The 14,316-nt window shown below is 37.2% G+C and overlaps 1 protein-coding gene across 2 annotated transcripts in view; it reads left to right on the forward strand.

The window, feature by feature from the left end:
- Positions 1–14,316, forward strand: part of LOC127478074 (hornerin-like) — a 77,650-nt gene that overhangs the window by 11,274 nt on the left and 52,060 nt on the right. Inside the window, exons 1-2 of one of the 2 annotated variants that reach the window (XM_051803259.1) lie at positions 5,081–5,167; positions 13,843–14,126. In XM_051803259.1, the coding sequence (XP_051659219.1) occupies positions 14,097–14,126 (30 nt within the window). In that variant the 5' untranslated portion in view covers positions 5,081–5,167; positions 13,843–14,096. Of the gene's footprint in view, positions 1–5,080; positions 5,168–13,842; positions 14,127–14,316 lie in introns of those variants that run through there. The other variant, XM_051803248.1, reaches the window with a different exon arrangement.

Below are 14,316 nucleotides of genomic sequence, written 5' to 3' on the forward strand. Positions count from 1 at the left end.
TGGAAGCTGTAAGAGGATGTTCTTGTGTTGATTATGATGCCATGAACAGTCATAGCCCTTGTTCTGGTAAGCTCACTACATGTACTTGGAAAATTACTTTATTTATTTAATTGGTGTCTTTTTATTTTTACAAATTTAAAGAGTCTAAGTGATTGAAAATGATAATTCATTATCAAGTCAAACCCTCTTTAAATTAGTCTATTATGAACTTATCCAAATAAATACATGCAACATCTCCATGTTAACCACTCACTGTAGCTCATAAGCAGCCTTCTGCAAAGAAATACAAGAGAAATTTTTCACTAAGTGTCTTTCACTAAACCTTTGTGTTTAAGTCACCAAAGTTAAGCTATTTCAGAAGAATGAATGACACATCTTCCAGACGCTAAAATATTTGAAAAGTCATTTACACAAAATGTGAAAATAGATTGCCATAGAGTTAATTTATTTACTTTGCACATAAAAGATTCCTTCTTGATGTGGTATGACAGCGGTCTCTTAATAAAAGAGTGAACAGTTAGTGAGAGGTGCTGACTCAGCATAATGAGGACCTGATGGATCAGGCAGAATTGGGCACAGTGTAGTTATTGCCAAGGTGCACTAGAATGAGATCTGCAAAGGACCTTAAAAAAGAGGAATAAGATAGATTTTGCTAAAATAAAGAATACAAGTGCTTCAGCAGTGATGTGAAAGTGTACTCCTGGTCTGAACTACAGCAGGCAGACCTTGCTTAGAATCAGGAGGACTGTCTGAGTCTGAGATGGAGCTGTCCAAATCAGTTGTCTGTTCTGGATTGCAGTTCACATTCTAGCCATGTTCAGAGATTGGTATGCATCAGACTTTTCATACTTTATCATTAAAGGATAAGTGTACCATGTGCAGTGCCACTGATCAGTGTCACCTGCCTCTCCCTCAGTCATTTGTGTTCTTCCTTACCATTTTCTGAAAGCACATTTTCTGTCACCGTATTACTGTCAAGTGCTTTAGGATGAATCTGCTTTGGGAACTGCGAAAAGGGTTTGGATATGAAGTAGAAAATGGAATTATGATGCAATGCCACTTAATCAAGTCCTGAAATAATTAGCACAGGACTGATTTCAGTGTAGTAAGCTATCTGCAGAAATGATAATAGGTGTTGCTCAAGCCTGGCACACCTAACTTCTTGTTTCCCAAGCCATATAAATAAATAGTCTTCTTTGCGTATATAAGTGTATCCACACCTCTCCTGTCACATTATTTCTGAGCAAAGAAGGGTCCTTCATCTAGATTACCAAATAAATGGAAGCAGACACCCTCCTATTTTGTAACACTAGGTATCATTTTGCTATGCTTGCAAGTGGAGAGTATAATTACCATTATCCCCTGGTACTATAAGTGACATTGCTGTTACTGCTTCCCAAGCTTCATTTTTAGGAACTTAGTTTTATCCAATACCATAAAAAAGCAGCCACTTTAAACTTTAGCTCACTTAATGGTACATTTTCTTTCACATTAAATTCAACCTTTTATTACTTTTCTAGAAATACTTTTGTTAGGAAAAATAAGAAATAGCTGAATCTGTACTTATAAATTTGCCTCTAGTCTTTCCAGTACACCAAATGTACTCTACAGATAGTCTATAAGTTTTAGCCTTGCTAATGAAAGTTACATTAGGCCCTCATATAGTATATGCTATGCTTTTAATTTTCATTCTTCATTAGCACTTCACTTTTGTACGATCCGCTGGATTTCTGTGTGACAAGCAAACAATTTCTGAAAGATTTAATTTTTTCTCATTCTAAGCTCCAATATAATATCAATAGGTCATAGGTCGGTCCAAATGAAGGTTAATGCTGTCATCCAGAACTTTGGAATGCAGCAGATAATTTGCTTTAGTGATGAACTTGAAAAAAGTTTATTGTTTAGAATAATCATCAGTTCAGTGTGAGATTCTACAGCACAAATCCAGGAAAGAGCAAATATCCTTAGGCTGCTGCAAGATCTGTTCCTAATATTAATTGTAGGGTAAGCTTAAGGAAAGTGTTGAAAACAGGATATGATGAAACATGAAACACTCCCTTGGCTCCCTCACAAATCCCTCCCTCCTCTTTCTATATTCTCTCTCAAAATAAATAGCTGTGGCTAGTTGGAATCCGAGTGCCACTAATGCTACACTTTCCATTTTAGTTTCTGGGTTTCTGTGGTTGTTAAATACTGGAGACTGAGACCTAAGTATATGCAATTTTCAGCCATTTACCTGTATTTTTTGTCTTTTTTCCTGATTTTTGAGATTATCTCAGTTGTTATTCCTGTTTGTTTAGGCAGAAATTCAGGGCTGTACTGGACCACTACTTCTTTAGGATGGTGAGGATTAAACTTGCTCCCATGTTGCACTAATAAGCTCATGGTTGCATTGTTCCAAACTTTTCGTCATAGTGAAAAATATGTATTACCCAAAAGTTTAAAAAACTATTTCACAAGATTTCTGATATACAAAAGGAAGGTCAAAATGGGTCTGACTAAAGTAAGAACATACCTAGAAGTTTGTGTCTTGAAGGCATTCAAACATATGTATCCTGTTCTAGTGGTAAGTGGAAAATACTGCTCAAATTTAATATTATTAGTGTTTTTTGAAATATATTAGCAATTCTAATAAGTTGTTATTTAATTGTGTGAAATATCTCTCTCAACTACTTACAAGAAGTCCAGTTTGTCATTCCCTGAAGTGGCATTGCAGATCAATAGCTGCTGCTATTGATCCTAACATCCTAAGTAGCTACCATCCTAAGCCAAACCTGGAACCATTACATTTTGGTCCAATCTCAGTGTTGGTGGGAGGGAGTTCTACAGCAGGAAAGTTTTTCTTTAGCTAGAAAAGCAAAAGCACTGAGATTAGATCCAGGATTGCAAATTCAACCATACAAAGCTGAGGTTTGAAAAATAATAGTCCCTGTTCTCAGTATTTACAATAATGATTATATTTTCAATTTGTTTCCATTATGTATTTTTTATTTTGGGCAAAAGCCTATCAGTTGCATGCCTCCAAATGAATTTGCCCAGAAGTAAACAGTAAATTTGTTTTATTTTTTTCTCATCTCCACATCATTTGCATGCAGCTGCCACGGTGTACTGAGGAACATGTATATCCAGCTAGTTACTGTTTCCACAGCAAGGGAGTTAGAATTGAGGTTACCATTAACCAAGAGGTCAGAAAATTCTGTGATGTGTCTTCACTACATCATACTAAATTAAGGGGCATCCCACTTCCCTAAGACTCCAGGCCATCACCACACAGGTCAGTGTCAGCCCTTGAACTTTGTATGGAACCTTTCCAGCAAAGTGGCTCTCTACAATTAGAGAACACTTAAACTCTTTCAAAGTAATAAATTATAAATGTGTAAAACATTAGGTACCTTGCAGCTAACCACATAGACATTACAATTTGAGGTCTATTATATGTATGAATTATAAAGACAGCAAACTTTTTTACTCTAAAGTTATTAACGTCATACGTTACAAACAAGAATTATAATGAAAGTTAATTTTTATGCTCTGAAGTTATAAGCTTCCTATAGTTACCCATTAAATGTTTAATATTGATACAGGAAAAAAAGAGCAAATTTAATTCAGAGGGGACCAGCTACCTTAGGGTCACTCAGACCTGAAGCTTTGAAAGTGTTAAAGTGGAAGTTGCATACTGTTTACAATTCTTATTTCGGGGACTCAGTTCTGTGACTTGACTTCTCTGGCTCCTTTTCTCCCCTTTTACTCTTTTCAGTTCAACCCTTATATGCTTCTGCCTTCTTAGCAAGGCAGAGTTTGAGCAATGTAAGAGCTCTGCAATCTTGGCACGGTGGTTTCAGTAGCTGCATGGTATGGTATGTCCTTTATAATTTCACACAGTTCAAATCAGATGGAAAGATAATGGAAGATGGAGTTTGAGAATGATCTGGGCTTGATATATAATATTATATCACATTTTTTCCACTGATCTAGCCAAATCGATTTCAAGAGCAAGATTCAAGGGAAAATAAGTAAACTGTAACTTCTTCTTTTAATACTTTAAATGCCTCATCACATTTTCCTGTATTTTTTAATTCATAATTTGCATGAACTTGTCATACGCATTCTTCTTCCTAACACTTTTTTTGAAGAGTGGTTTGTTTTTGCTATTTTTTACATACCAACTGTATGGTACCTGGTCCCTGTAAAATCATTCAGTGAGCATTTTGGTAGAAGAAATAGGCCAAATTTTAATACTCTCAACCTTACCCATTCCAGTTCATCCACTCCCAGCTGTATATCTTCTAATGCCTACCTTAGTCATGCCAAGATCACATTTTTCTCCACTGAGTGTTAGGTCCTGCTGGCAGACACTGCCTTCTGAGTTAAAAGTAGGGCTCATTCTCAGTTGTAAATCTCTGTGTTGTTGTAAGCCAGTGTAGATTTGCACAGACCTGTCAGTGAGATCAGCTTTTACAGAGCAGTTGATGCATTCCTTTTGCTGAAAGTAAATGTTTGGAACTTAGATGCCCTGATGTAATTTTACAACTAGAGATTCTAGAGTACAAACACACGCCAGAAAAGCCCCAGCTTTACTGGGTGATCCATTTTAGGTGTTGGATAGGTCTCATCACAGTTCATCTGTTTTTCAGCAATTTGTAAAACAGGTGAATCGTCTTGGTTTAAAATTTAGAGTGAAGTTAATTCAAGAGTTTTTAGGGGCTTAATGCTGTCTGCTGTAGTATATCTCCTATCATTTGTCTTGCAAGAGCCTGAACTGAACACTTTAGCAGAAATACATATTAAAATTTTTCTTGTCACAAAGGGTTGGCAGAGCACAGAAACAGGCAGAAAACAGTCAGAGAAATGGAGCAGTCTATTCAGATATTCCTGCATCTAATTTGTAACCTTGACATAATAATTCATGATTTGTCATCTATTTAAAGTACTGATACTAACGGAGATAGCATTATTTAGACACTACCAAGCAGAAACAGTCACAGTAGTTCTGTGTTACAAATTCCTATTTCAACTTCTTTCTGATTGTGTTTTTGAAATTTGCTATAGTAAATGGTAATTTTTTTCTTCTTTTTAGGACTTTGCCTAATTAGCTCATGTGTGTTTTCCAATGTGCTGGTTGCAGAATGAATATTTTAACCTGCTGACCCACTTAGAAGAGTTCTGGGTACATATATATCATAATTGGTCTTTTGTTTTACTTGGGTTGATGTGAATCAACTCATTTGGTGATGGAACTGAAAAGAGCAACCACCTACAAATCAACTTAAATTACACCTTTTGACTGCACTCAGAATTACTCACTTTTCAATGATACAGAAGTTCAATGGCCACCAGTGGGGTGCTGTGGGATCTGTTGATCTTTAAGATATGAAACCATTAAATGTGACAGATGTGAGAGGATCCTTATTCATCTGCATTGCTGTGGAGAGATTTCACCATTGCAAAATGGTGTACTGAAATCTTAAATATTGTTTAGCTAGGTAATTGCTCTGTTATTGACCAAATAATATGTGAATTTCATGATTATTCCAAGATCTTATCTTTTTCCTGAACTGGGTCTCTCCTGCAGACACAAAATGTTTCCTAGAGATAATTCAGTTAGATTTCTAAAGCATTGTGAATTGATTGGACCAGTGCTACAGTTTGTAGTGCCACTGTGATTAGAAGACTGTATTTCTGCGATGATTATAATACCATACCTAGTAATGTCATGAAAGCCATGCTTTACCTTTGAGAATGCCTTTGGTACACAGTGATACAGGAATAGCTTTCTCTTATATACTCTTTTGCCAATTATGTGACACTGCTGTTCTTCCTTGTATTTGGTGAAAGGGAATGCTCGATTAAGCTCCTTTTTCAAGTAAAAAGGTGGGCTTGTTATTTCATGTAGTCAAGATGCTGTGTGCATATCAAGATTTTTTGAGGTATCAGTAGTGAGGTATTGGGTATTTACAAACAGTGTATATAAACAGATATATTTACTTAGGTGACCGTTCAGTTTGAAGGGGGAAGCAACACACGTTCATTGACTTTTTACCAACATTAAAACATCACAGAGGATTTAGGTGACCAGTATTAATCCCTTATCACAAATGAAATGAGGACTGCTATGGTGAAAGCAGAAGCATTAGTTTCAAATTGTTACCCAAAAATACGTTGCCAGTGATTTTGTCAGCATGAATTTTTTGAGGTTGTAGCAGATAGTCATCACATTTTTCATGGCCAAAAGCAGTTGAGAAGAGTATATGATATCACACCATCTTCTCAATTAAAGGAATATAAACCTAAAAAGAAGTCAAACCGAGCAAAATTGATGGGAAGAAGGGAGAGGATGGGACAGAGCAGAGACACAAGGCTTTAGGAAGTTAGAATTGCTGAGTATGTGTATCTAACATTAGATACCTGCATCCAGAGAGATGTTTCAAAAAGGTTAAGTGGGGTTTTTCAGAGATTCTAAGCATCTGTGGTTTCCACTAGCGGAATGAATTAAATATTTTTTCCCAAATATGTTCAGAATCCACAGATGCATTCCCATCTAAGAGGATGTGAATGCCAGATATGTTAGTTAAAGACCCATTGTTTTCTAGAATATCAGAGGGAAAATCAACAAGGAACTAATACTTGTCCTACTCTCTATGACTGATCTGTCACATAGTGGGATGTACTAATATGAAGCACATTTCAAAGCTCATAGGCATGTTTCTAAATCTTTTATAGGCTGATGTTTGCAGTTAGATTCTAACACTAGAGAAAGAATATGTTATTTTCTAAGGAAGGTATCTCTTTCCACAGACTTACAGTGCATTAACAACTCATCTGGACTTTGGGGTCCTGATAGTATACACAGATACCATGAGTGAAGTAAAACACAAATTTCTCACTAAGTGACTCATTTGATTAGCCAGTCTTGTCTGTGTAATGCAGAATTGTGATATTGATGTTACAAAGTGACAAAGTGACTTCCCACCAAACATAATCATGCTATTACTGTTTACTCTGACAGCAGCTTCTTTCCATCCAAGAGCTCAGCACATTTCACAACCATTAAGCCTCCCAATGAAATAGTTAAATGTCATTATCCCATTTTCTAGATGAGGCATATAGAGATTAATGACTTGTTAGAGTCATACAGGAAATTCGTGACAGAGCAAGGAATAGATGGCAGCTCCTCCAGCTCTTATGCCTATTCTCTTTTTCACAAAATTACTTTCTGTCCTCAAATAAAAGGCACTTCTGGTTTTGGAGCAACACTATTAGTGAGTGAACTCAAAACCTCAGTTATTGAATCAGTAAAAGAAAAAAGTGCTATTATTGGCATAGGATTGTTTTTAAGTAGAAACAGGTGAGAATGCAAGAATCCTAGATCTCAGTTTGAAGGTGGGGAAGGGGAAGGGGGATCTCAGCAGTTTTATGTAGCACCAGAAACCTAATGTGACCAGCATAGAAGAAATGGCTGTTGATCTGGTCTTGAGTCTTAAACATGTTGAGTCATTATGGGGCTTTTTTATTTGGCTGTGACTGAATCTCAGTATTTCTGTTTAAACTGAGCAAAAGGCAGTGTTCACTGTGTGGGTCACACATGATGTGCAGTTAAGTTTTTCACACCCAAAGAAATCACCCAAATTAAATCCACTAACTGTTCTGATACGTAAACACACAAGTAAATAATAAGATGTGAAATGCATCACAGAAATGCTTACACATAAAATATATCAGAGATTTTGTTTGGAAAGTTACTCTAGAAGTTAAATACTTTGGGATGTGTGTTTTAATCTTTTTTAGATTATTCTTGCTATTTTTTACTATAAGCTTTATACACTTAGGCATTCCCGTCTGTAGTATAACATTGTCTATACAGGAGGTATTATGTTATCTGTATGTGTGTATATATCTGTATATATACACATAGTATGACATGAATTCACGAAACTTTAAACTAATTTATATTGTATAGGAAAGGAAGGTGGAGGGTTTTAAGTACAGGAATAGAAATGGGAAGGTTTATGTCTTGAGAGAAATATGTATGAATCTTTGAAAATAATTACTGATGAATTTGTTGTATGGATATTATCCTGCCTAGCTACTTAGTTTTAAATTAGAAGAGTCAATTAGGAGGAATTCCTGGCAGAAGTGAAAATAAAGTAGAATCCTGGAGATAATCAGGAGTTCTAATGAAACATAAAGAAAGCCGTTAACTGGGGATCATGCTCAGCTGGACTCTGACCTGGGCTGATGAAGTTTCTTCTTTCAGTCAAGATTAGGGTGGAAGATGATACTTATGAAATCTTAAAGATGCTGGCCTACGCAGAGAAAGGGGTTGAGTGAACTCTTCGGGGCGTGTCACTGAGTGCTGACAAGGACTGACGCATACCATGAGTGGCAGAAGACTTTCTATATGACCTTGGCCGAGTCATTTAATCCCTCTGTGACTTGGTTTCCTCATCTGCAGAATTAGGTACAAACAATAATACTTTCCTGCCTCACAAGAAGCTGTGGGGATTACTTCATTACTGTTTGCAAGGTGTGTTCAGGGACAAATAGAATAAATGCAGTGGAAATGTTATTATTTGTTGCTGGAAACAAATATCAGATACCTTGTTGATCATGTCCTGGAAAATATATTATTAACTGGCTATTTCTTGGAAATCTGATCTTATTAGAAACCACATGAGCCCATCATACCTTCCCTCTTTCCTCTGCTTCCTTTATGCTCTTTTATTCAAGTAGTTGTGCAAATGTTATTAGACAAAATTAGACAACCTGTCTTCCTATCAAAAAAGTATGCTCCTTTCAAAGATGACTGCTTTTTAGCTTCTGTAAATGATGAACCTGTAACTCCTCAAATCTATAATCACATTCTCTTATCTGTATAGATTGATATAAAGATAAGTAACAAACTTCCTTTAGTTACAGTTTTGAAGAAGTGGATAGCAAGTGTTTAAAGTTGATTTTGAATTCCAAAGGAATATCCACTAGTAAGAGCATCTCCTTCTTTGCTTAAGAGATTGAAAGAAACTCTTATAAGCTGCAGCTCTGTGCTTATTAATAACAGATCCATGCCTTGTTTGATCACACAGTAGTGCAGGTTTCACAGGTATCAGTTACAGACGTGTCTATCAAATCAGCCAAAATTCAATTAGCCTAAGCAGCCAGAATTTTTGAAGGAATGAGGGTGCATCAGCAAAGTGAGTTTATACCAGTCAGTTTTGTATCATTTAGCTAATGCAATTTTTGAGCCAATACTCTTGGATTGGTAGAAGCTCTAAAGCTGAATTTTCATTTCTGAACCCTAGCTACTCACTCACAAGTGGACTGCACATGCATATATGTGCATTGCATTAACTCTGCTATGCAGAGGAGTTCTCTAGGCCACAGGGACTTGTGATTAGCTTGTAAACATATTTAAATTGTACTTGAAAGATTCTGGATCTATAAATGCAAATTACATTAAAAGAGAATGTTTCAGTAATACCAGTAGGTATGTGTGTAAGAGAGACCATTTAACTTCTCTGTGACTGTGAAAACAGTGAATTTTGATTGTTAATATTAAGGCTCCACTTTTCTTTTGGACTGCATATTTTGGTAGTGGAATCCCTCTATTATCATGTCTTCAATTCCACTGACAGATGTTTAGGTTTACTTAAATCTGAATTTAGAGTCTGGTAAACCACTAACAAATGGTAGCCACATTATATGAAGTTATATGAAGCATTGCATAAATTTGCAGCCACGCCTAAGCACTCACCTTAAAAGCACATAGGGACAATAGTGTTTGTTAGCTTGCACAATGCATGAGATAAGGTGATGCAATGTTCATATGTCATTGCTGTTGCATGTGCTGCTCATGTCAGGGGTTTCTCCCAAGCAGCACACAAATGTAGGGCCACGATAAGCTGTGCAGAGTCTTGTTTGCCCTCACATCTACTGTGGCATAAAAGGTTTGGTAGAAGTAATCCATTTGATCACTCCCTTCCTACTCTTTTGTAGTCAAGTCAAACCTCGTTTTTGCTCACTAATTCTCATGTAAGGCTCTCACTGACATCACCTAGCTAGGACTTTCAGGGTGTGAACCATTTTTGTTATTTATGGAGTATCAGACTTACACTAATGTTGGCAGGGTTTAAATCAGACAGGAAAAGTACTAGCATGAGCAAAGACAAGAAATGAAAGACAAAAAGGAGTTGAATTTTTTTAATATGTGGAAAATGGTAACTTTCATATCTTTTTTTTTTCCTAGAAAAACGTGGTGTACTGAATTATCAGAAGTAATATTTATCGAGAATACATTTAATATATTTCCTTAAGAGTGCAAAATATACTATGTAAATTTTAGTTGGCTCTTACAATGTACTGTTGTAATGTAATATTATTCTTCTGAGGAGTAACACTATATTTACAGATAGAGCTATTTTGAGCAATATGTAATTCTACTGTATGATATGTTGGTGCATTTTTAAGAAGGGAATCTATTTATTGAGCATAGGAAGCAAAATGTTGCTTTTATTATAAAAAATGTGGCAATATTTAAAGGCCTGGGAAACAGGATATAAATACTGACATGCTAGTATAAGGTAGAAGACACTGTTTTTGAAGGAAAAGTAAATAAATCTATCTCTTCATTTAATAATTTTGATACAATTCATATAGCTATTAAGAATCCTCACCACTAAATTTAGACTAGAATGTGTTTCAAAACAACTTCAGTTGAGTGCTTACGAGTTATACACAGAAAGTATGCTGGAGGATTGCAGCAATGATAACATCCTCTTATAGCACTAATGTACACTGAGGAAACCACTTTCATTTGGAGATGAAATGTGGGATGTTACAGAAGTTTCTCATGTTGTCAATATAGATGTCAGGAGCGCAAATTTTATTTTTAACATTTATAGGGATTATTCATGGTCTTCCCTGTTTGAGTAAGAGGGAAACAAAAAAAAAGACTGGGAGAGTTTGGCAAGGCAGCTGGCACTTAAGAGGAGTGAAGGATGTTCAGAAATTATTGTTTTCTTTTTCAGAATTATGAAAAATAGTGTTTGGAAGAAATTCAGTTTCTCTCCCTTCCTACTCACTTTTGTTGTTCCATAGAATCAGTTTGAACTACATAACAAAAGATATCTGTGGTTCTAAACTCAGCACTTCATACTGTGAGACCACTTGTTAAGCATATTTTCTCTGAAACAATTTTGGAGTAGCTACCATTGTACCATTCACTGTCTCCAGCACACCTGATATATCCAAGCAAATAGTTTGTCGGTTCTCCTGCGCAGTCCAAGACTCAGTGGTGTATCAACACTGCGTACCAGAAACAGCAAATCAGTTTGATAAGGATACCAGACCCTGATGAAAATAACTCTCACATATTTTACCTTGTTATTCATGTATATCTGTTGACATTAGCTGAAGCTTTGTTATGCTTTCTACCATTTCCAGTTGAAATGTAAACTGCTAGAACAAAAATAATCTTTGGCTCAGATGCTGCAGAGAGTAAGCGTAAAGCTGTTGAAGGTCATGAAGGAGGTTGGAGGTCCTAATGTCTGTGAGGAAGAAGGAACCGGGCTGCTTTGTCTGATCTGGTTTAAACAAGTTTTAAATAGAAACAAAAGAGTTCTAGGAAAATCTGACAGGGTTTTCAGTCCTTTGTTCCAGAAGATAGTCTTTTGCTTAGGTGAGTAGCTGGCTTCCTCTTTGTCCATCATGTACTCTTTAAAATTTTAATGCACTTCCCAGTAGGCATCCCCTTCCTTTCAGTGTTCTGGACTCTGGACTCTCTGCCATGTTCCCTGGCTTGTTCTAATGTGATTATTTTAAAGGAAGACCAGCTAACTCTATATGGGTTACCATACAATCTGAGATCTTAAAAAAAAAAAAAAGAAGCTAATATTCCCACGAGAATTTGCATTCCAAGCAGCAGGGAAGTCCATGGGCGTACAGCACTGTTGATCTGCACTGGCACAGTAGTTTGAGTACATAGCAAACTTTGTAATCATGGTTTCACTAGAGTCAGGAGTTCACCACTTGTTCAGTTGGTATTTAATTTATGATCTCAAAATTGTCCTTTCAAGTATGGAGACCTGAAAAAGACTTTTTTTTTTTTTAATTGGCAATTCTGCAGTACAGGTAAATTAATACTGAATCAGTGTTCTATGTTTGATTCCTTGGGAATACTGTTCCTTTGAAACAAACCGCAAGCAGTATGTTGTGTAAGAGGGACGCAGGTTTACAACTCTCACACTGTAAACTAATGGTCTGAGTCCTTACCAGCTTATTTAATGTAGGATTTTATTAGCACTACAGCCAGCAGAAGTACATTGCTTGTCTTATCTATGCCTCTTTATAACCATATTACCGAGATTACAGCAATTCATTGCCTGACATTTATCTATCTGCCTGTCAAATCAAATATTCATGGAGTACTCACTGCTGCTCAGAGTAGCCTGGAGAAATAGTTCTAATCCCTCTCCTTACCTCTCAGTATCTCCTAGCTGGGAGTGAGGGAGGTCTTGCATACATGCATTTGTGAGATCCCATCTCTTTGGTTATGTGTTTCTAGTGTGAGCAGTTGGCATTCCTTTACTGTGTAATTTATTTGGTGGTGTTACTGGTATGCTGTTGCATTTGTGGTGTGCAGCATGATTTTTCATTGCTATTTATAACATTGGTATTAATGGTAAGCTTGGTGGTATAGTAAGAAAAAAAGGATTATGATCTCTTCCCAATGGATCGCAGCAGATAGGAAACAATGTATTTCATAATGGAACAATGTAAATAAAATGCTACTCATTAATTAAAAGCAATTAACTGAAAGAGAATACAGTTAGTTAGATGCACTGAATCTTAAAAATAGATAATGTTCTTAAAATATATTTTAAGTGCACAAATATCAAGGAATTAAAGAAGGTTCTTGTGAACAGTCTTTTGTTCATGGATTTCCTGGTATCATAGAATCACAGAATTCCCTGATTAAATAGGAATGTGTGTCATATTGTTCAGGTCTTTGAATGTGTCCTGAGAAGGGCAACAAAGCCAGTGAAAGGGCTGGAAGGAATGTCCCCTGAGGAAGAACGAAGGACTTTGGGCTTGTCTAGTTTGGAAAAAAGGAGGCTGAGGGATGACCTCATCGCCCTCTACAACTTCCTTAGGAGGGGAAGTGGAGAGGGAGGTGCTGATCTCTTCACCCTGGTATCCAGTGATAGGACTTGTGGGAATGTGCCAGGAAGGTTCAGACTGGACATTGGGAAGCATTTCTTTACGAGGGTGGTCATGCACTGGAACAGAGAGGTGGTCAATGCCTCAAGCCTGTCAGTGTTTAAGAGGTATTTGGACAATGCCCTTAACAACATGCTTTGTCCCTTGCCTGAAGTGGTCAGGCAGTTGGACTAGATTGATGACTGTGGATCCCATCCAACTGAAAATATTCTATTCTATTGTATATGTCATCCAGCTTTTGGACTTCTCCCCATCTTCAGTAGAGACCTTATGGAAATGCTTCTGAAAAGAAAAAAAAGAATTAGTTTTGAATGCAGGTCAGATGCAATAACTTCAGTTCCTTTCCACAAGGTACATAAGATGAAACAGCCTCATTAACTCTTTGCTCTGAGAAAATGCTTGGCAGTACTACAGTGATTGGAATTTTCCATGTCTTTTCCAGCTGTAAGAGAGGGGTAAAAAAGTGAAAAACCAGCAGCAGAATACTCTCAGGTAACAGACTAATGTAAATATTTTACTGGAATTTCTCAGGAAATATTAGTAAGGTGGTTTTTGTGTAGCATAATTCTGTAGATTTTAGTCAACATACTAGGTTAGGCTACCAACCCTCAGAAGCCTTTCCTATGCCAGATACCTAGATAAAGGTCAGAGGGGGCGTGACTCACCTGTGAGGAGTGTGTTGTCACCACCAACTCTGGGCAGGACAGTCCCACCTGTGGTGTCCCAATTTCCACGGCAGATGCACAGTTGGCCCGGATTGGCCGTGCTGGTTCCCCGCCCTGCCACGGATTGGCCAAGCCTTCCATCTCCTCTCTCTCATCTTCCTGGGACACCTGCACTGCCCGGCTGCAGCTCCTCCACAGTGACCACAGAGGGACCGGAGGATGCCCACGCATCAGCACTTGGTCGATAAGGTGTGTTGGTGGGGATGTGGTGGACAGGGTGCGCGCCAACTGGGGATACTTATTCTCAAAGGCTGAAGACTAAGTCTGGCTCATCAAGAGTGTCTAGGAGAAGAGAAAATAATCATAAAGAGTATCATTAGAAAGGGGTATACAGGACTTACTCTTAAACTGTTTGCAGGACTTGCCAGGACTGTGTTTT

Source organism: Manacus candei, unplaced genomic scaffold (genome assembly GCF_025592945.1).
Source record: "Manacus candei isolate 608988 ecotype Guabito, Panama unplaced genomic scaffold, ASM2559294v1 h1tg000005l, whole genome shotgun sequence".
Classification (NCBI taxonomy): Eukaryota; Metazoa; Chordata; class Aves; order Passeriformes; family Pipridae; genus Manacus; species Manacus candei.